The sequence below is a fragment of the Buteo buteo genome, chromosome 26 (assembly GCF_964188355.1).
Source record: "Buteo buteo chromosome 26, bButBut1.hap1.1, whole genome shotgun sequence".
NCBI lineage: Eukaryota > Metazoa > Chordata > Aves > Accipitriformes > Accipitridae > Buteo > Buteo buteo.
Genome location: NC_134196.1, coordinates 6,837,058 through 6,858,010, shown reverse-complemented (window position 1 = coordinate 6,858,010; position 20,953 = coordinate 6,837,058). Strand labels below are relative to the sequence as shown.

At 33.1% G+C, this 20,953-nt stretch overlaps 1 protein-coding gene across 7 annotated transcripts in view; it reads right to left on the bottom strand.

Annotated features, from left to right (window-relative positions):
• Positions 1-20,953, bottom strand: part of CEP290 (centrosomal protein 290) — a 55,372-nt gene that overhangs the window by 33,134 nt on the left and 1,285 nt on the right. For 6 of the 7 annotated variants that reach the window (XR_012654521.1, XM_075058203.1, XM_075058204.1 and 3 more), the window contains exons 2-24: positions 19,924-19,980; positions 19,179-19,300; positions 18,961-19,038; positions 18,107-18,176; positions 17,844-17,890; positions 17,337-17,480; positions 17,074-17,127; positions 15,951-16,103; positions 15,408-15,590; positions 14,957-15,046; positions 14,759-14,881; positions 12,767-12,890; positions 12,053-12,225; positions 11,365-11,527; positions 10,620-10,720; positions 10,440-10,527; positions 9,850-9,962; positions 6,992-7,076; positions 5,457-5,599; positions 4,747-4,911; positions 3,612-3,761; positions 2,498-2,613; positions 151-253 (exon numbers count right to left, since the gene is read on the bottom strand). Coding sequence is in view for 6 of the 7 variants with exons in the window: in XM_075058203.1 (XP_074914304.1) it covers positions 151-253; positions 2,498-2,613; positions 3,612-3,761; positions 4,747-4,911; positions 5,457-5,599; positions 6,992-7,076; positions 9,850-9,962; positions 10,440-10,527; positions 10,620-10,720; positions 11,365-11,527; positions 12,053-12,225; positions 12,767-12,890; positions 14,759-14,881; positions 14,957-15,046; positions 15,408-15,590; positions 15,951-16,103; positions 17,074-17,127; positions 17,337-17,480; positions 17,844-17,890; positions 18,107-18,176; positions 18,961-19,038; positions 19,179-19,300; positions 19,924-19,957 (2,622 nt within the window). In the remaining variant the exon portion in view is untranslated. The remainder of the gene's footprint in view (positions 1-150; positions 254-2,497; positions 2,614-3,611; positions 3,762-4,746; positions 4,912-5,456; positions 5,600-6,991; positions 7,077-9,849; positions 9,963-10,439; positions 10,528-10,619; positions 10,721-11,364; positions 11,528-12,052; positions 12,226-12,766; positions 12,891-14,758; positions 14,882-14,956; positions 15,047-15,407; positions 15,591-15,950; positions 16,104-17,073; positions 17,128-17,336; positions 17,481-17,843; positions 17,891-18,106; positions 18,177-18,960; positions 19,039-19,178; positions 19,301-19,923; positions 19,981-20,953) is intronic. The other variant, XM_075058205.1, reaches the window with a different exon arrangement.

Below are 20,953 nucleotides of genomic sequence, written 5' to 3'. Positions count from 1 at the left end.
CAATAAACCACTTCCCTTCTGATTTGATTTGAATTGAGCAGTTTTTCCCTGCAACATTTTCCCCATCTAACAAATTACAGTATTGTATTAAACCCTCTGTTCTATGTATTAAAACCTTTTTTGAAAAATGAAAGCAACAAAATTACTTACAGAATATGCCTTTATTTTTGTAGCATCCTGTTCTTTTTGCTCTTCTAGCTTCTTCTTTTCCTCTTTCATACCTTCTGATTCTTTCTGCCAGCTTTCCTTTTGACTAAAAGAGTAATTAAATATTTTCATTTAGAATGATGAAAGACTTGATGATTTTTAAAACTGCAACTGAAACAGCAACGCTGAAATATTGCAGACCAAGATACTTATTTTTAGGAGTAATGTAATTTGAAAATGACATTATAAATTGTAGATGGATTCCTGAAAAACTATCCCCTCTGTTTAGGCTGCAGCTGGTTTAATGATGAAAATAATTCTTGAGTTAAAGTGTGTTACCTCTTCTTCACTTGTGTACTATAGTGCAGAGATAGAGATGTCCTACTCCCCAAAAATATACACACATGGGATTTAATCTGCTTTAAATTACACACGCGTATTTCAAATTATTTTCTTGCATGTGTTTTTGTAAAAATAGGTGAAGTTTAGAACTTTGCCAATAAGAACTTTTCCACTTTTGAGTACCTCTCTGGAAACGCCACGTCTCCCTTTTATAGGGAGGGACACAAAAATCATACTACTGGCACTTACCATGCTGTGAGTCTGGAAATGGGCCTTTTCTTTTTGAAGCAGACTACACCCAGCAGATTTCAGCAGATATTCACAACTGTGCCCAATAATTTGGCTGGTAAGATTTACAGCTAGATAAAATGGCTTGACAAATAATTAATGTCTCTTTCCATAACCGTTTCCTTTGCACGAAGCACTTGCACATTCATTAGCTAAGAGAGACAACTTGCAAGGGGAACAAGGCTTCTGCAGTTCCTGACAGACAGAATACCTAAGTTGATTCTGAAGTATTTTTAATTCATCATATAGAACGGTACAGTATCATAAGGAAAAGATTACTCACTCATCCTGTGAGAATTCCCCACAGCATAGTAGCTAGCTTTTTCTTTAAAGGATGTTGGTCCAAATTTCCCTCAGGAAGGGGACAGAATTAAACTTAGGTTTCCCATATCCAAATTCTGCATTAGAGGTCAGACTTCTAAAGAACAGGGCAGGCAATGGCTGTAATATTACCTCAATTTTTTCAATCATTTTGCAAATCTTTCCTTCTATTACATTCATTTTATTTCAAATACATAAAGGACAGAATTTCCCACCATAGTTTTTTCTATTTCAGTGAAAAAGAAACAAAAACATAGAAAGATTCAACTTCACTTTGGCCCAAACTAGTCTCCTCTACCCACTTTTATTCATTTATTTGGAAACAAAAAAAGACTGTGAACTGTTTATACCTGTTTAATAAGGAAGTTTCTATAGACTGTATAGGATAGTTTAGGCTAGTTTAAACAAATAATCAAGGGTATTTCAGAAGTAGTATTTTCTCTTCAAAAAGGAGCTCTTAGTTTCTTCCATAATGGAAGAATATGGAGGAAAAGGAAAGAAAATGCTCTAAAAGTGAGTCTTTATAGGATGCCAAATCAAAGAATCCCCTCCCCTACCTTCAATCTGTAACAGGTTTGGAGAAGGAGCCTTGAATCATCATCTTATGCCTGTCATTGGAGATGTCTAATCTAGTAGTAAATGAGGTAGTACATTATAGCCTTTAATATGTTCAAAAAGCTATAATTGCTAAAACAGAGATAATGTTATCTGGGAAGTCTTAACTGATTCAAAGAACAAACAGAAGGTCCTAAGAGATGAAACACCCTTATTCCAAAAGCCATCCAGTGACTGTTCATTCCAATCCAAACATAAAGAGGACACAACTAACAGTCTGTTAATTGAAGAATCCAAATCACCAATATTCATCCCTATGCTCCTAACAGATGAAAATCCTGGATTTTTGACCTTAAGAAAAATTTTATAGAAATTAGATTCAGTGAAGCATACAAAGGAACAAAGAGTCTGAAAGAAAACCAACTATGAAGTCCCGATGATCTGAAATTTTGAAACAGAGATCTGTGTGACTGTATTTGGATAACAGGTTTGGTTTTTTCCACTCAGAAAAACTGTTAGGACCCATACGTAAAAGCAAAAGAAAATGAGACTGAAGGCTCCATAATACCAGATTCTAATAAAAAACAAGATCTCAGAGGCAGAAAGCACAATGCAATCCTCATTATAAAGTATGCAATATGAAAAGAGTCCATCAGAAAATGTTTTTGAAAGAGTTTTCTGAATCTTTACAGGACTAAAGAAAACATACGGAGTCCATATCCAAGAGCAGCAGCATTTATGACATTAACCAAAGAACTACTTCAACACAGCAGCAAATCTTCTATTCAGAGTTATTAAACATTTAGATAGTTGAACTTTCGTAATTCAGAAAAGAGAACAATACCTTTGATATTCTTTATACAGTAAGCCTTGTTGATGACGAATTACTGCAAATTTTCGCTTGTAGTCCTCTACTGCATCTTCTAATTGTTTAAGTAACTTTTCTTTATTTTCCAGTTCCTAGTGATTATTTTCCAAATAAAAATATTGAAGTGATTAACACAGGTTTTAAACATGAAGGGATTAATGAAAATGCCAGTTGCATTTTCACAATAGATGCTTCTGTCATGAACTGTGTGAACTGCAGGTATGAAAAGTTTATTTTCTTTAGAAGGAACAGATGAAAAAAAGCGCAATAAACTTTGGCATTCATATTAATAGGTGTGAAACAGTGCATTATTGCACTATGGATTACAGCCCTCAAAGTTCAAAACACCATGACATGTTGCTACCACACACAGAATACTAACTGAATGTCTAACTGGAAAGCGATGTTTGCTTCTCGTTTACCCAAATACTCTTCTACTAACATATACAGTTGAAAAATACTGTCTAATCAACAAAAGTAAAGTGATCAAAGACAGAACAAAATAATACAATAATAATAAAAAGGTAAGTCCTTTTCACTCCAGTTCTGAGAGTCAAATCTTCTTTACTATATGCTTGTCTGCTATGCTTTCCATGGGAATCACTGGCTTTGGTTTCCATGTATTTATGCCCCTGTTTACAAATGTTGACATATTTTTGACAAATAATGGAATGAATATTCATATGGTAAATAAATAGAGACCTTTGCTGTATAGAGAAAAACTGTTCAAGTAGGATTTGCACATGCAGACTCAGGTGTGGAATCCTGACAGCAGTAAGAAAGAATTTCTCATAGAGAGTGCAACTGTAGAAGTAGGAGCGGGCAAATATTTAGATCAAAATTCAGATTTAAAACAAAAAAATCCAAATTGTTGTCAAAAATTTAATTAAGTATTACCTTCCAGGCTTACAACACAGCAAAATACTTATAGCTTTAAAAAACCAGAATAGCCCAAAGAATTTACTGGATGTCAGAACTTCAAGATAGCTTTGGAGAGTTCTCCCATGTCCATACCTGGCATAGTACTAGATTTTGGAGGAATTAGCTATATGTTACAAATATTCTTGACATCAAGGTGTAAATGAGTTACCTGTATAAGACGTATTAAATATTCATTCAGAGAATTAATCATATTAACACTTGAAGGAACCATTCCTTCTGGAAGATTCACTGTTCGGAAGACAATATTGGCACCTTCTGACTGACGTAATAAGCAAATTTCATTTTTCAGTTGTGCAATCTAAAGAAAAGAAACAAAACCATAAAGTAGTCACTCTTGCTATTCAATTAAAAAAAAATGATGGAAAATACATTGTTTTCCTGTGCTACATCAGTTGTTATTAAGAACTTAATTCACTTCCACTTACATTCTAGAGCATTCAAACACTCTTTAATGTAACCTTTTAAAAATGCTGTGATTCCATAAATCATTAAATGCATAATATCCTAAGTCAAATTTATCAAATGACTCCAGAAATCAGGGCAGCTTCACATACCGAGGATTCACCACAGTTTTATTCCAACTGATTTAAAACACAGTGCATTTCTATTCCTTTTAAAAAGATGGAAATTTTGGAAATAATTATTGCAGCGGTTACTTGATGGTTTATTCTAAACAAATCTTTGCTGTTTCATTTAACTTCTTAAAAGCTCTCTGGTTCTCTGTTCTAACTGTACATAAAACACTATTTTAGAATATTAGTTACTGGCAAATCTTTTTGCATCACCAAAGCCGTTCTAATAGGCAAATTTAAATTTTGCTTCTGGTAAGTTTAATATTCCATTCCTCATTTTTGCCCTGGAAGAAGCATTCCACAGAATCAACTGTACAACTTAAAACAAGAGACAGGATTTTAGAGAATAATTCATCATTTTAAAACACTTCATTGCTGTTACTTATTTATAAATAACAAATGCAAGACTAGTGGCTTTTTGAAGAAAGAAATCTGTGAGCTTTTTTGGGCACAGCTCTCCCCAAAAGATAGGCACGCTTGCTGTTTAACACGATAGGCTATTCGAAGGATACAGTAACATTAAGAAGAGTAAGATCTGAACTTAAAATGGACAAATTGGTAGATTCAATACATGAACTTAATTAAGATTTGTATAATTACACTCTTCAGATAAGCTAAATTCACTGTCTTATAGATTGTGTGGTTTGTTCTAACTTATCTGAGCAGCCACTTTTCAAGTACAAAATAAATCGTATAAAGTAAATTGTATACCTTTTCATTTGCATTTGCCAGCTGATTAGAGAAACTGGTTGCCTCCTTCTGAGTCTCTTTCAATTCCTGTCTTAATTCTTCATTTCGTCCTGTAAGCTGGTCAACCTGAGCTTTCAAGTGCACACTAGCATCAAAGATTCCCTCTGAATTCTTTGACTCCATTGCCTAATGCAGTAAATATTTAATTAGCAAAACAGAAAAAAGTGCAGAAAAGCTTTGTTCTACATGAAATTAGCAAAAAGCATGAAATTGTAACATTTTAACATCTACTTATCAGTTTCCTGATGGTATATTTGCCATAGACTGCTATTTAAATGGTTAAATTTTCCTGTAAAAACACTAATTTTTTTTGTAAGATGTTTGAATAAAGAATTTTTCTTCAAACATTTCCTGCAGGTCCAATAGAGATAAAAGACATGCAAATGAACTTTTACCTAAGCTTTATGACTGGGACAATAAACTTGTCAAAGACAGTTTTATAGTATCCAGCTGAAGAGTTGGGTTTTTTTTTTAATTTTTATTGGCAATCTCTTGTTGCTGTATATTTTTAATTCGCATTTTTAAAGAGGTATCACACTATGTACTCCTACTTGTAACTATGGAAGCGTATGTATAAGGAAGCTACTATTTAATTATACAATAATTGAGGAGGAAAAAAAAAAGCCTGTAAATCCTATAAAGCTAAACAGTACTTCAGAAAGCAAGCTTACATTAACTAAACGTTCCAGACTAGGGATTATTAAGGCTGTTTCTTCTCCCTTCACACCAGGTTCCTTCTGCATTTCCTTGACAGCTTGCAATATTTCTTTCATTCCTTGTTCAAGTTGTTTATTCTCTTCTGATAATTCTTTTACTAATACATAAAATTGTAATAAAAATTGTAAATGCATCTAAAAACACTAAAAAAATGAGTTAAGGTTTCCTGGGACATTTCATCATAATACTTGTTGATTTGATACATAAAAAGAATGTTCATATTATATATAGACATAACCAATTAGGAAGTTAAAAGTAGAGCTGCTAGGAACATCCAGAGAGTGTATTTTCCTGGACAAATACCAAGAAAACAATAATGAAATGCTTCATGGGAACACATTTGACTTTATTGAACCTTCCAGTCATCAACATTTCCTGCCACTTTTTTCACTTATTTAGTAGCCTGTCTGACTGGCTTTCACAAATCCAGAAACTGGCTATCTTGGAAATGTTTCAGTGTAAAAATTGCCTGAATTCCTGCTGCAGACTGCGAAAAAAGAATATTTAAATTATTTGTCTGTAATAAGGACTCTCAAGACATACAATTTTCCTGCCACCATTAATTTCTCAGTGGAATTCCAGAGTTTCTGGCACAGGGCAAGAAGTCTGGAAACTTTAAAAAAACAACAAACCTGTCAGTACGTTCTCTGCATCTTAACAATATGGCTAACTGTCCTGAAGACCCAGAAGTGAACTGCAAAACTTGGAGCAGTTCGAGCAGTTTCACCAAGTCTATTTTGAAAAGTCAAAAAGAATTTTTAGAACTCATGTTCTCTGGGAAAAAATTAAGATTCTTGTCTAAAGAAATTAGCATTATTTTTATTTCAGAGTTTGCAAGCAGTGTACTTCAGCTAACATACATATATACATAAGCAGCAAGTGGGTTTGTTCCCCAACACTTCCTTGGAGCCAGAAAAGCACTACAATTACACAAGTAACTCGTATAATTGTTGTAACTGGCATCACTCACAGACTTACAACCCTTTTTAGGTCTGATTCAGGAAGGAAAAACATAAGAAATCCTAGTTTAATGTATTTAGTATGAATAAACTATGTTTCAGGTATGATCACTAATTTAAGTTTAAAATTAGCAACACTATATACGTATTTATACACGTGATTACAAAAGATATACACTAATATAAACAGAAAACTTAAAAAAAAAAGTCATTAATGAGAATTCAAAGAAATTCTAATTCGATAAAAGCCATTTACATTCATTGTTTTGTAATCATTGTGTTCACAGCTGGACCAATTCACAACCATAGTTTCCACAGTTCAGAATTGTATCAGAATGATTGTATAATAACCTTCTATGTACACAGCAAATTCTATCATTTTGAAAGATACCAAAGTAAACTGCATTTAAAACAGAAACTGTGAAGTCAGATATTTGTGGTCACAGTCACAGAAACAGAACAACTAAACAAGCAAACTGTCTGCAGGTTCCTGATAATATTTCCTAGCTTTAAAACAGGTTGCAACTTACATTTAGATTGAAATTTGACTATTACAGTCCTGTTCTTCTCCAAATCTCTCTCTCTCACACTTAATTCATTTGCAAGATACTCATTCTAAAGAAAAGAACAAAGACAACTCAAAAATTGTAATTTAGGAATTCTGGTATTAGAATTTTCATTAAGACTGGTTAAATGAGAATAAATGCCTGAAAAATGTTGCTAATCCATATATATTCAACAGTGAAATTACAGTGTGTAAACCAAAATGAGCATGTTACATAGAAGGCAACAATCAAAGAAGTAGCCTCATCTTTGCAGCAACAAAATTATCAGGAAAAAGTTATTTAAACCATGAATAAACTTTATATAAATATTTATCCTGTTTTGTTTTTTTTAAAGCCTTGTACTACCTGCACTGCCTGGCTTCTGCATCTTTCAAGATTTAATTCTATATAACTATTTAGCACACTCTTGATCAACAAATCTCTGGATATCTGCTCGTTCTAAAAAAACCCAATAGTAAGTTATTAGTATAGGATTCTATCTTCAGTTGTATACAAAAAAAATTATATTTCAAGAACTTTTCTTCCGCAATATAACAAAACCCGCTTCTTTTCTACTGAAAATGCAATTAGTAGGCATTATTCATTCCACGGCTTGGCTAACACAGTAGTTTAAGAGAAATCACAACAGCAAAGCATACTCCTGTAGCATGGAAAAACTGTTGTATAATTGAAAAAAAGCCTGATATATATATTATACTTTCCATTGATCAATTACATAGCTCAACGGACTCAACAGAAATGCCACCAACTCCAAAACATTTCAGTTAAAGATAGGAAAGACCTATTTGCTTATCTTACGCATTGTAACCATGATGTTTCCTCATCACATTCTTAGATTGTTTCTCCCAGACAAAAAATACACAGATTCTAATTTTAGCAATCTAATGTTCTAATCCCAGCCTTTTTTCAAATTTGGAGCATGCCTTCATGAAAATTTCCCAGTCCACATATGAATCTCCTGCCTGAAATGCAACAGCAACAGAGATGCATTTACTGGAAGAGTTACAGAAGGTGTGCCTGATGTAACACTGTCTAGGGAAACGTGTATTTTTGGGTCAGGCATCAGCTGGAATGGCCTGCTACAGACCAAAAGTCTGTGAGACTCTGAGGGACTGGCTTAATCCATGCCCCAAATGCATCTCTAGGAACCAAAGCAATGTCCTCCACTTTACAGAAAACTAACACAGCATTTCAAGGTACTAATTTAGGAAGCTACCTGTGAATAATTTTTTTACATGATTTATCATGTGAATAAAAAAAAACACAGCAAGCATCCTGAAATCAACCCGTACTTTCACTGATTATAAAAAGTTTTCAAAAATCCTTTTGAGATCCTAAAAGATTTTATCATTAGAGATAATTTTAATAAATAATGGAATTTTTAATTGGAAATCTTTTTTTCTGAGAAGATATTCATTATCTTTGTTAGTTGGCATGGAAATGGATAAAAGGATAGAAGAACCAACTCAGGAACTTCTTAGATGTTTCCCAGAAGGAAAGGCCATTCTTATTCTAAAAATCTAACTTTACACCCTCTGTTCTCTCTGGAGGTAGGAGACATCCTCTAGTCAAATAACATATGTCTTTTAACAGAAATCTCATCTTCTATCTTTCACACCAAAAGATGGATTCAGTCCCTACTTCATTAAACTAACGCTTGTAAATTACCGTTTGTATTTCTCTGTATTTATTTAAAACAATTTTTAAATTCTTAGAACTATCCTTTATAGCTTTAATTAATAAAGATGAAAGTAAACTAACATCTTTATTTGAATTTATCCTCTAAATAACTGGAACAGATATAAACGTACACATACTATAAAGGTGTCTCACCTGTGATCTAAGAAGGGCTAATTCTCTCCTCAATTGCTCTATGAGATTTTCAACAGGATCTACCTGACCTGAGCGTTCTGATTCTGCATTTTCAAGTCCACTTTCCAAGGTTTTTACTTGCAACAATTCTGTTAGGCATTTCTTTCCTTCTCTGTCTTCTTGAAAGGAACTTAAATCAGAAAACTTTACTTGCAAATAGTCTTGCTTATCCTTCAATGTCATCTTTTGTGTTTTGTGCATTAAGGGCTTTCCAAGAGCAGATGCACAAGAAATCAGAGATTTATTGCCAAGAGAGAGTCCTGGGCAAAAGTTTTCCTGACATTTTTGGTCTGAATTAGAAGTTATGGACACTTGATTCTGAAAAGATCGTTTGTTTCTGCAATTTTGGTTATTTACCTCTGAGTTCTGACATGCTCCCTGATAAGCAGAAAACAAACCTGTGTGGTCTGATTTTAAGTCCTTTGACATCTCTCTATTGTCTGTATAATCTGTTATCCCTGATGACTGTGCAAATTGTAGCTCTGGTGATACGAAAAGATCGTTTATAGTAAGAGTTTCAGAATTACAGCTGTCATTAACTAGTTGCCACTCTGTCACAAGTTTTGAACCTAAAAGAACTAAAGAATTATTTCTATTTTTTTCCAAGTCATATAAATTCTCAAGTGTGCCAGAAGTTCTTCCACGTAGCTTTCCCACAGCCTTACTGTCTTCAGCTATATCTTTCTCTGACTTCAAAAGTCTAACTGATGCTTCTCTATCTGCAAGTGTGTTTCTCCCTTCCACGTTACACGAGCTGCTAGCCTATATTCACAAAAAATATAGAATACTCATTAGTCTCCTAAAAAAATTACAAACTATTTCTTGATTTTTTAAAAGCAGTTAATAAAAGCACCTGGAGAAATATTTGAACAGATATTTACAAAATAACATTATTTTTATTTTGAAAGAGAAATACAATAAATGTTTATGAACTTGCTTTATGAACCTACCTTTGCTTTTACTTCAGCAATATCATGTCTGTTCAAGAAATCCAACTCCCTCTTATTCATTCCCTTCTCTTCAGTAAAGCTATCAGTTATCTGCACATCACCAGCACCCAAGCCTAATTGCAAGTAAATATACAAGTAAAAAATTATTATGAACTTTTAATTGGTCTCCAAGCAAGGAAATATATGCCATTTAGTCTATCGGAGTTCTAGTTTTCTACCTGCGGAGTAAGGAGCTGTAAACCTTTCCATTTGAGCACATTATGCTTCCCTGGGTGGCACAGAATTGAAATTTTAAGATTTTTGAAACACATACATTATATAGATTTACTGGAAGTCATAGCAAGATCATCCTGCAAGCCAAGAACTGCAAGCCAATGACACAACTCTCAGTGATGCATTATTAGCCATCACAAGTCAAAAAGCTACTGGGCTGTAAAACTACAGAACATAAAACCACTCACCTCTTCCTACAGATTCAATGAAATGTATTTAGCCTTGTAATTTAAACAACGAGTAAATATAACAGAGCTATATTAATAAGAATAGACAGCATGTTTTTGAAAGGACAGTTTATAATAAAAAAACCCTACCTATTGTTGCAACACTTCTTCCTTTCTCCTGAGCCAACTTACGAATCTGTTTTTTCAGTTCAATTCTTTCCTCTTCTAATCTTTCAATCTGCATATTGTTATGCACAGATCAGTATTTCATTTTGTTCAAATACATTTTTATTATGTAGCTCTTACACAAACCCAGGATTTTTCACTTGCCTCTTGCAAAAGAATCTGATTTTCAGCTCTATATTGCTGCTGCTTTAGGGCTTTGCTGTTTCTGAGTTCACTTAAATCAATCATTGTCCTTGCCTCAAGACCTAAAACACAGTATATGCTGTATAATTATTCATTAAGGAGGAACATTAATGTTAGTAATCGTTAGAATGCAGTTAATCTAAATAAGAACATAGTCAAGTAGAATTAAAAAAATATGTTGATAGTTGAATATATATATGTATTCCTTTATATGTATACACATCTTATACTCCCTGTATAATAACACCAGAAGAAAGCATAGTTTTACTTCAGTTACTCAAAAACCAAAATGCAATAAAATGCCACCTAAAATTAACTGTATTTATTTTTAGATTCTTTTATGTAAAAATAAGCCTGTCCAAAGTTTTCTCTGTGTTTTTCAGACTAGCATTACAACCTCAGTATCTTATGGTTTCCAAATACCCTATTATGAAATTAAGCAGTGTACAGTCAAAGAGGAATCAAAATTAAAAAAGCACTACAAAACCTATTCTCCTACGTTCTTCAGTCAAAAAAATCTGTAAGGCAAGTTAGGCAAGTACATTCATACAGTTTGTCCTAACTAACTAAAACTACTTGCAAATATTAGCAGAATATACAAAATTATTTCCAAGTAGTTATTTGGTATAGTAAAAGATTTCCATGATATAATGTTATTTCAATTCTTACACAACAAATAACTGAAAACGTAATGGATATAGCATACCTAAGCGCTCTCTGAGTTCTTCATTTTCATCAAGAAAATCATTTATTTTAAGTTCAAGTTTATTGACTTCCTTAATTAATGTTTCAATCTCATGATCTCGTATTTTGATTTGCTTTTTTAAATCTTTTATTTCCGCAATAGCCTCTTCCAAACCGTATATTCCCTGTAAAAACCCAAATGGAATTAAAAACAAAACAATGAACAGAAGATGTAAGAAAATAAATTATGAATCTGTCTTTCATTATTACACAGATAAGGAAAATGCTTGGCAACCTGTATCACTCTTCTGCACTACGCTTAGTGAAAAAGGTTACTGAATAAAAATCAGATCCCACAGATCTGTCTTTTGACTACAGGAGAGCAGTCTCTGCTTATTTCAAAATTTAGTCCTCTTACTACATGATCCTTCGAAGAATTTTATCTTGAGTGTTCAATTACTGTTCAATGGCCTTCAGAAGCCCATATGAATATGTTAAAACTGACAACTTGTAAAAATTGTTAAGTATGGCTAACAAGTAGCATGCAATGACCACTAAATGTTACTATGAAAGAAAATTTAAAAAACAAAACAGCATCAGAAGTCATTAATTTAATTTGTTATCAGAACACATTTAACAAAAAATGGAAGGACAAAATGATCTCCTAAAAATATGATCAAATACCCTGTCCATTCTGACAAATTGTTTACCAGTTCATAGCTTCTCATTCGTTTCAGAGCCTCAACAAGCTCTTTGTCCTTTTCTCTAGCATCTGCTTCTGCTAATTCTGCTGATTTCTCAGCCTCCTTAGTTCTCTCTTCTAGTATCTTTAACTTTTCTTGCATATCCCCAATACGATTCTGCTGAGCAAGAGATGAGTGACCTGGAAAGAAAAAACTTGATCTGTTTACAATTCCACTGGGAATTCTTGCTGTCAGCCATTAAGCAAGAAACAAACACTTCAGATGATGTTATAAAGGAGACCTTAATTTTCTGCTCTTTTTAATTAAGTAATTACAAAAGACTATATATAAGAGCTTTTTTTTTTCCCCAGTTGCTCACTCAAACAATATTTACAAGTAAGTGCATGGAAGGGACATCAGAATTTATTCTGAATTGCATGCTACTACTCATTTGCAATTCTTGATAGAGCTGAGACCTTGCATGTTATACTCTAACCCTTGAAGACCAGGTATAGTTTTACTAGGCACTTATTACCCATAAAGCCCACCAAAGTACTGTGAATAAATTTAAACTCTTCATGAATGTTCAATAAATGGAAATGAACAAAAACAATTAGAGACTAATATTACTCAAATACTGCAAATATTTTTTCTGTATTTCTAGAGAATAAAGACTGCACAGTAAACTTGTGGTTTCTTACTTTCCTTTCCATAAACATTAAAATAAAACGGTCGTGTTACCTGTATCTTTTTGGAGATCATTTTTTAATTCCTCAATAACAAATGCATTTTGTTCCATTTCTTTGGTATACTGTTCAACTTGCTCAGTAAGCAATCTTATCTGGGCATCTCGCTCTTGCATACCCTACACACAAAAAAACCCAGAAACTCCATTAGAGAATTCTTCTTTACTGACAGGCAAGCTACCAATATAGAACACCACACAGTAAATGAAGAAATTAAAAGTATCTAATACAACACAATTTATAGAACAGCAAATATACTGTACTTACAATATAGAGTTCAGATATTATCTAGAAGTTGGGTATATAAAGGCAAAGCAGGAAAAATAAAAGAAAGAGTAAAAATAAAGCATTCAAAGACACACAAAAAAGTAGTATTTTACTATATCAATTTTATATGGAACGGTTCTCTAAGAGTTCGCCAATATATGATGAAAAGTTTCAGATGATACGTTTTTCTCACAGCTTCCTCATAAAAAATTGCCAGTGGGAACTGAGAGATACAAGTTCAAGATTGGGAAGACTAACAATCCATCATACGTGACACCTGTATTGCAGACTGCCTTTCAGCAAATCATCCAACTTTTAAAAATTCATATCACACCTTGTTTTGCATGCATATACAACCATAAGTACACACAGACTGCGAAAGTGACTTCTATTGATATTGTACTATTTCTGTGCTTATACATGAACTTTAGAAATATCACAGACAGCTTAACGTTATTTTTTCTGTGACAAAAGAAAAAAGAGGAAAAAGATAAAAAAGAGACTTGCAAAAAAATTACAGGAAGTAATTATAATATAAAAATCTCAAGAGTTACTGACCTTACTTTATACCAATATTATGAAAAACAAAAGCTCAGGCTTTCTTAGGAGACAAATATAACCACATTTCAAATCTAAAAGTAAAGAGCTTAGCACAGCTGTAAGAAGCTAAACATAACCCCTCAGAATGTAAACATAAACTGAACTATAACAAGCTCAGTCCATTTTGAGTTAAAACACAGTGCAGTAACTTGATTTAACTTTTAAGTGTCTGCTTTAAAAATATGCTTATTTCCACAAAACTGTTGAAAATGTCATGCTAATGACGGTTATCCATAAAAGCAACTCCTGCAGCCATCTAGTCAGCTAAAACCAGACTCTACAACTACTTATCAAAGTAACTTTCAGCTGCTGCCTTCTTATGATCATCAGAGGCTGATTTGTAATTCAGTTTTGTTTTTCTTCTCCTGAGAGGCTATCTGTTCCTAGTTTTGGAAGACTGCACAAATACATCTCACCATACTGCTCAGTCTACAAGGACCCAACATGTAACACAAATGTCATGACACATTTACTTAAAAAACTTGAAGCAAGGCAGGAGATCATCCTGATATACAGCATGCTTTCCATAATGCATATTTCAGGCTTCCTAATGGGCCACATATTTATTTATTTTTTCTTTTTATGTTTTTCAAGAAAGTGGGGAAATTCAAAATCATAAAAGAACCATGTAATTTTGCGTGAATATGAGACATGCTTCAATTCAGCTAGCTCTATCATGGGCTGAACCACAGACTTAATGTATGGCATCAGGTGAGACAAAGGAACACAGAAAATTAAACACTAGGTAAGACTCTTCCTTTACTAACAAAGTTAGAGGACAGAAACTAAGCTATAATTTAAAAACATTAAATTATGGATGCTTGGATGTTAAAGCAATCACTCTACTAATAGCTAGAAAAGATAAATATGAAAGTAACAGAACCAAATACCAACAGCATCCATGCCAACAGTTCATACATGCAGCAAGAAAAGTTTCCTTTGTGCACTGTCTATTAAGCTAATTTTGTAGTGGAATGAATCGACCTGTCTCATAATTCTCAAGCATAAGTAATACATATTCTGGTATTTGTAAGCTGTGAAAGGCTAAATAATTATTTGGTCACTAGCATATTCAGTGAATGGTAATTTCTATCTGTGTAATTTCTCACATAGACTGTACCTGCTGAAGGGCCAGTATATTGCTTTTGTCTACATCAAGTTGGGCCATTTGCACTTTCTCTTTCATGTTAAACAACATTTGCTGATACTCTAGGAGTTCATCATCTTTTGAAGCTAAGATTTTCTGAAAAGAAGATAAAATACCATCAGAACACTTGAAATAATTCCTAAAAATAATAAAAAAGTATTTAAAAAGTACCTTCCATTCCTCCACTTTTGCATTTACAGCTGCCATGAGTGGATCATCCTCCTCATTCTTTGCTTTCAGCTGGTCTGAAAGCTCCTGAACCTAGAAATGCCATTTGGATGAACATCATATCACAAAAGATGTTTTGCTTAAGCAATGTGTATGTACAAACACACTACATCAAGCACATACAATTTAAACAGATTAGCATTACAGCAGCAAGGGAAGGTCATGACTCTTAAGAACAGTATGACTAACATTTTGTACAAAAAAAATTTGTGATCTGCAGTCAAGTTTTAAAATTTGCACCAAATTTAACGACCACACTACTTTTAGAGAGTGTTATTTCAATAGACTGTGTTTTTAACTGGATACGTTGAATGTTTTTTAATTAAAGCCAAAATATGAAAATACAGTATAAAGCTAAAAAAAATTACATTCAATAATATGAGTCAGTTCTTACTTGAAATTTGTACTGTTCTTTCTCTTTCCTTAACTGATCCATAACAATATCAGATTGTTGCACAATTAGTTTCATTCTGTTATATTCATCAGTCATCTTCTCCATTTCTTGCACTGATTCCTCAAGATTCTTCCTCATTTCTTGGTTTTGAATGTCTAACTTCTCATTAGCTTCAGTCAAATTCTGCAAAATCAAAGAAAAAGTCACTTTTAAAAACAGCACATCTTAATACCTGAATAAGCAGTAATTGATAGCTACCTTAAATGCAAGACTTGAAAGTCTTACATAAAATTAACACAGAAAAGAGTAGTTCACCTCTAGATCATCAATTTCAACAAATCCTAACACATCTCCCATTGCCAGTAACTTCATTACCTCACCTCTGCCAGATTCACAGATGCTGAGAATATGCATCACAGAACCCAACTGCATTACGAATTCCCTTACTCCACATGACTTGATCTGTAAATTGATGTAGCTTGGTGAAAAACACTATTGCCAGTAATAGCCTAATAAATATTCAACAGTATGCATAGATTTTACCTGAATTTCATCCAAATACTGGACAAGCTCAAAGTTCTTTTTGGATAACTGCGATCTGTAATCAGAATCCTCTCCTCTTCGTAATAGAATTGTTTCCTTTTGAGACTCTATTTGCCTCTGATAGTCAACTACATCCTGACGCAATTGTTCATTCTGCAGAGAGAGCAATCCAAGCTTAAATCTGTTTTGAAGAGCTGAAGACAAAGTTGCTGCTTTTCTAGCAATCTAACACAACAAGCTAAGACAGTCAAAACCTGTCCTAATTCCTACACTCTGCTTTTAAAAAAAGAAAAAACTTAGAAGCCTCACCTTTTTCTTTATGCATTTTTTCTTTGGATTAAAAAGGAGAGAACAAGACCAAGAGAACAAAGCACGAAACATATTAGAAATTATCTTTGCTTTAGGAAGACTAAATAGGAATCAACATAGAGACAAAATAAAATAGTTTTTTCTAGATACCCGTGCTTGCATGTACATGCATACACACACATACGTAAAAGGGCATTTTGAGGAATGATTCTCAAGGTTTCCCCCCAGGACATTAATTTAACTTTTGCTGTCTGTTTTATTCTCTCAGAGGCCAAGATTACAGGTATTAAAAGCTCTAAAACATGCATTTTTTTCTAAAAACAGCTAGAAAAAAATGTTTGACAAGAATGATTTAAAAAAAATCCTAATAATAAAGAATGTTAACTCTACTTTTGCATTTAATGTTATAGTAACTTTTGGCTTTTTATAATTTTATTTTAACCAATCAGACAATCTTAACAAAGGCAGCAAGCATAAACCACATCCTTTCTACTATCCACCAAATCTACTTGTCAATAGTATTTAAGAAAAATACTAAAAATTCAAAACACAAAATCCAGACAAAATTAATGCACTATGTAAATTCAAATGTAGACACCTCCTGACCTCAATTAACTAAGTTTCATTGGAGAAGACGTACTATATATTTGCAAAATGTGATTAAAATTCCATATTCTTTGTACCAGTAACCAGGAAACATTCTAAAACAGAATTAAACATCATGCCACTCCAAAGATTATAAATACAGAAAACTAATAATGTATTTATACATAAAGTTAAGAATACAGTAAATCAGCAGTAATTCTTTACTAACCTCTCTCCTTAATCTGATGTTTTCATTTTCCGCATCTTCATTTCGAAGAGCAAGCTAGAACGAGATGGAAAACCTTTATACGTATCACTAACAACACAAACTATGAAAACAAAGAACTCCAGAAACAAAACAGAAAACGAATGCACAGCAGTCCTATTTAATCAGTGGGTTTTTTTTAATTTCAGAGGCTCTTTTCAGAACAGTGACTTTTCAAAAGATGTGCCAGACCAGCTTTCAGAGATGTCAAGCTAGGTCCTTCTTACCTGTTCATTCACTTTCTTCTCTTTTTCCAATTCTTTTTCTGTATCTGTTAACTGTCTCTCTTTTTGTTCTAATTGTTTTTCCAGTTGGCGGATCTCATCACGCAAAAAACGAGTATCACGACCACCAGCAGATCTTTGTGCTGTCTTAAGAGCATTAAAATAACATTACAAATATAGTACAGTTCTTCAGAACAGAAAGAACTAAAAAACCAAAGCTGATGCTAAGACTAATGTTCCTAATGTTCATGAACAGCAACAGGAAGGGCTCACTAACTTCTTTCAACAAAACCCAGAAATCTCTAAAAATAAATGGGATTAATTCAAGCATAAAAAAGATTCATTGTACATACAGCTCTTTGCAAACCTGATGCTTGTGAATATTCAAAAGCCAATCCAAAATGTAGGGCTATTACATCTATTTACTAGATTAGAATACTAGTCTAAAAATCCTCATTTAAAAAAAACACCAAACAGGACTCTATAAACTAACAAAATTTTAAAACATACCTCTAATTCATTTTGAAGTTTCATCACCTTTGTTTTAAACTGATTTTCTGTTGAAACAGAACAGATATAGTGAATTACCCAACAAGGTAAAAGTACATAAAACAACAATGGTTAACCTTAGTCTTTAAATATTTGGCTTCACTGAAGCAATTGACTTCAGAGCAGTTGGTATTTTATTCAGTTCCCTAAACTCAAAAAAACCCAAACAATTAAAAAATACATTTAACAAATCATTCAGGAACAGCATAAAAAGGCTTGCTTACCACATTTGGCTTGCTCTTCCCCAGCTTTTTCAACTTCTTCTAGTGCCAGCTCTACCTCTTGAGCTTTCATCTGGGAAAAAAAGTATAGTAAACAAAGAAGAAATATTTACTACTAACATAAATTAAAAGATTTTCCATAGACCTCATGTTTAAAGTGATGAAAACATTTACAAAAGAATATTGATTTTCTCTCTTTAAACAAATGAAGCCACGCCCATTTTTCCCCCATACTGACAATTAAGAAGTTCAAATTGTTGAAATAACTTCTTTAGTAATTTATTCCACAGGGCTACCTAAACAATCAAAAGCATACTGCTGAGAATTAAAAAACAGTAAAAAAGCCTCTCTAAAACCAGGGTACTAACCTATGCTGCTGTTATTTCTTGCTTTCAGTATATTTATGAGTAAATACAAGAAAGTATAATAGATTTATAGGATCAGTTTTAGGATGGCAGTGTTTCTTCACTCATGGTGACATTTTTATTTACTCTAAAACATCAACCTACCACAAAAACTTCTATTACAATGAAAATCGTTACCAATAACTTAAAACATCTAATGATTTTTTGAGATATTTATTTGTATTTTCCATCTATAAAACTAAGGTTCCTTAACTATACAACTATGTTAGGCCTATTCACTTCCAACTGCTACATGCCATAATCCCAACAGCTGCAAGCAGATACTCTGATGTAAGCACACATTTAGCATATAAATGCTCTTAGGAGCAACCAGTGTTTTCAATGCAGGAATAGGAAAAGAAAAAAAAAAAGTGAGAGTAATGATGCTTTCATTTAAACAAAAAATAAACAAATGCATTTGCAGAATTGTAGAAAGTGAGGATTAATACAAACCTTCAATAGCGACTGAGTGATTTTAAAAAGATGTATCAGCTGTTCCTGAGTTTGAGTTTTTAAGTCTTTCCCATCAACCTGAGGAAAGAGACAACAATGTTTTTATACAAACATCAACGAAATCCACAAAATAAATCTTTTATGTATGCAAAGAACCAGAGACAGTTTAGGGAAGAATGTATAACAAAACTCTTATGTTCTGTTTTCCCCTTGAATACCTTGGACATGCTCTCCAGCAATCTTTCCGCTAGTTCCTCTTGACGAGGCAGAGCATCTGGATCAACTTTCATAAGCTTCTTCCAATCTAAAATGGGTGCCATATTGAATTTATAATTTTTTCCTGGAACAAAAATTAAAATAACAATTATTAGACATTATCAGTGCCAATCAATTTTATGTCAAATGATTTAAAGGAGGCCGGCCACTGAACCACATGAGTTGTTTCTAATAATGGTTATTGATTTTGTAACACTGATAAACAATGTGTTCACATTTTGGTCTTCTGCAAACAAGATGACTATAGTAAAACTGTTTTTTCTTTAAGTTAAAATTTACATCATGCATACTCAATGAATTTCTGACACTAACAGTGAAGATCAGGACACATGTGAAACCTCTATTTTAACTTTAATATCCCTATTTTCCTCCCCACCTCTCAATGCAGTATTTTTATGTTAACAATCAAATACAATCAGATGTCCTTTGAACCAGCCCTTGTAGGATAAACATCTCCGTAGAGTCACAAAATCATTACTTCTAATATTTAAAACACAACCAACACCTGCTTCAGTTTGATACTATGAGTATCCACTTCTTGACACTAATTTCTAAGATATTAAACTCTTGTATTAAATATCCTTTCCTTTTGATTAGAATATTTGAGTTGATAAAGGAAGGTAAACAGCCTGGAAACTGACAAAAATCTGGTCAGAAAGTGGTGCAAAGTTTTGTTCTGCTGCTTACCTACTGGCTGCTGTGGGCCACAGTGACTTCTCATATACCTGAAAGTCAATGCCGTATCTGAAAAGGCAGAAGGGATTGGAAGTCTTGGATTATTCTATTCTCTGGAGCTGTCTCTAGCCTTTATTATCAATATTTCAAAAAAATAGTTTCTGCCAAGTTTAAAACAGAACATTTTTTAATCTACTTATTGCCCTGCATTAGAACATGGCACAAATAGTTAAGAAAATTAAGAAAGAAATAAAACTAACTGGAATACTAAATTCATTACTATTAAAAAAAACTAATGACACAGCAGGGATACATATTTTATAGGAAAAAAAAATAAAGCTCAATCAATAATTGTAACAATGGTCTATGCTAAGCATGATATTTTGAGATCTGTTCCATCATGCACCCTCTTCATCATTCAGCAGTTTAAAGACTCAACAACTGCAACTTCCTTCCTTATTGGAAGGCTGAACTGGTATTACTTTCCCTCAAAATATGCCTAAGCAGTCTGAAAGAAGAGCTCTAAGACTTTGAAATCCAGCTGTATACTTAAGGGAGGACAAAAATCAACCTTCCTCCATCTTTTCTGAATACGCAAACTACTTAAGAGGTTCCCTGTACTTACCATTTTTTCAGTGTTTGCTAAATGTTTTAGAAAACATGCATTCCATATAATGCATGACTTCATAAGAATGACATCATACATACATTTTTGCTTTTCTGCTTTGTCATAGTAAAGGAAAATATGAGAAAACCACATGCAGGCGCATACTGATCTTGGCACTCCTACTTCTTCAGTTAATTGAATACTACTTGATTTCATTAACATAGTTAAGGGTTGGGGTTTTTTAAACATATTAACTTTTTTCTTAAACAATGAGATGTAGGAATTATGGGTATGAAATGCCCAACAAGCAAAACCATTCTGAAAGCAAATACACAACCTTACTACTATCAATCTTTTCCTACCTTCCATCTTCCAAATCTCTTTTTCTCTTAACTTATAAAACAACATCTTAAGAAAGTATCAGTCCTAAAATTT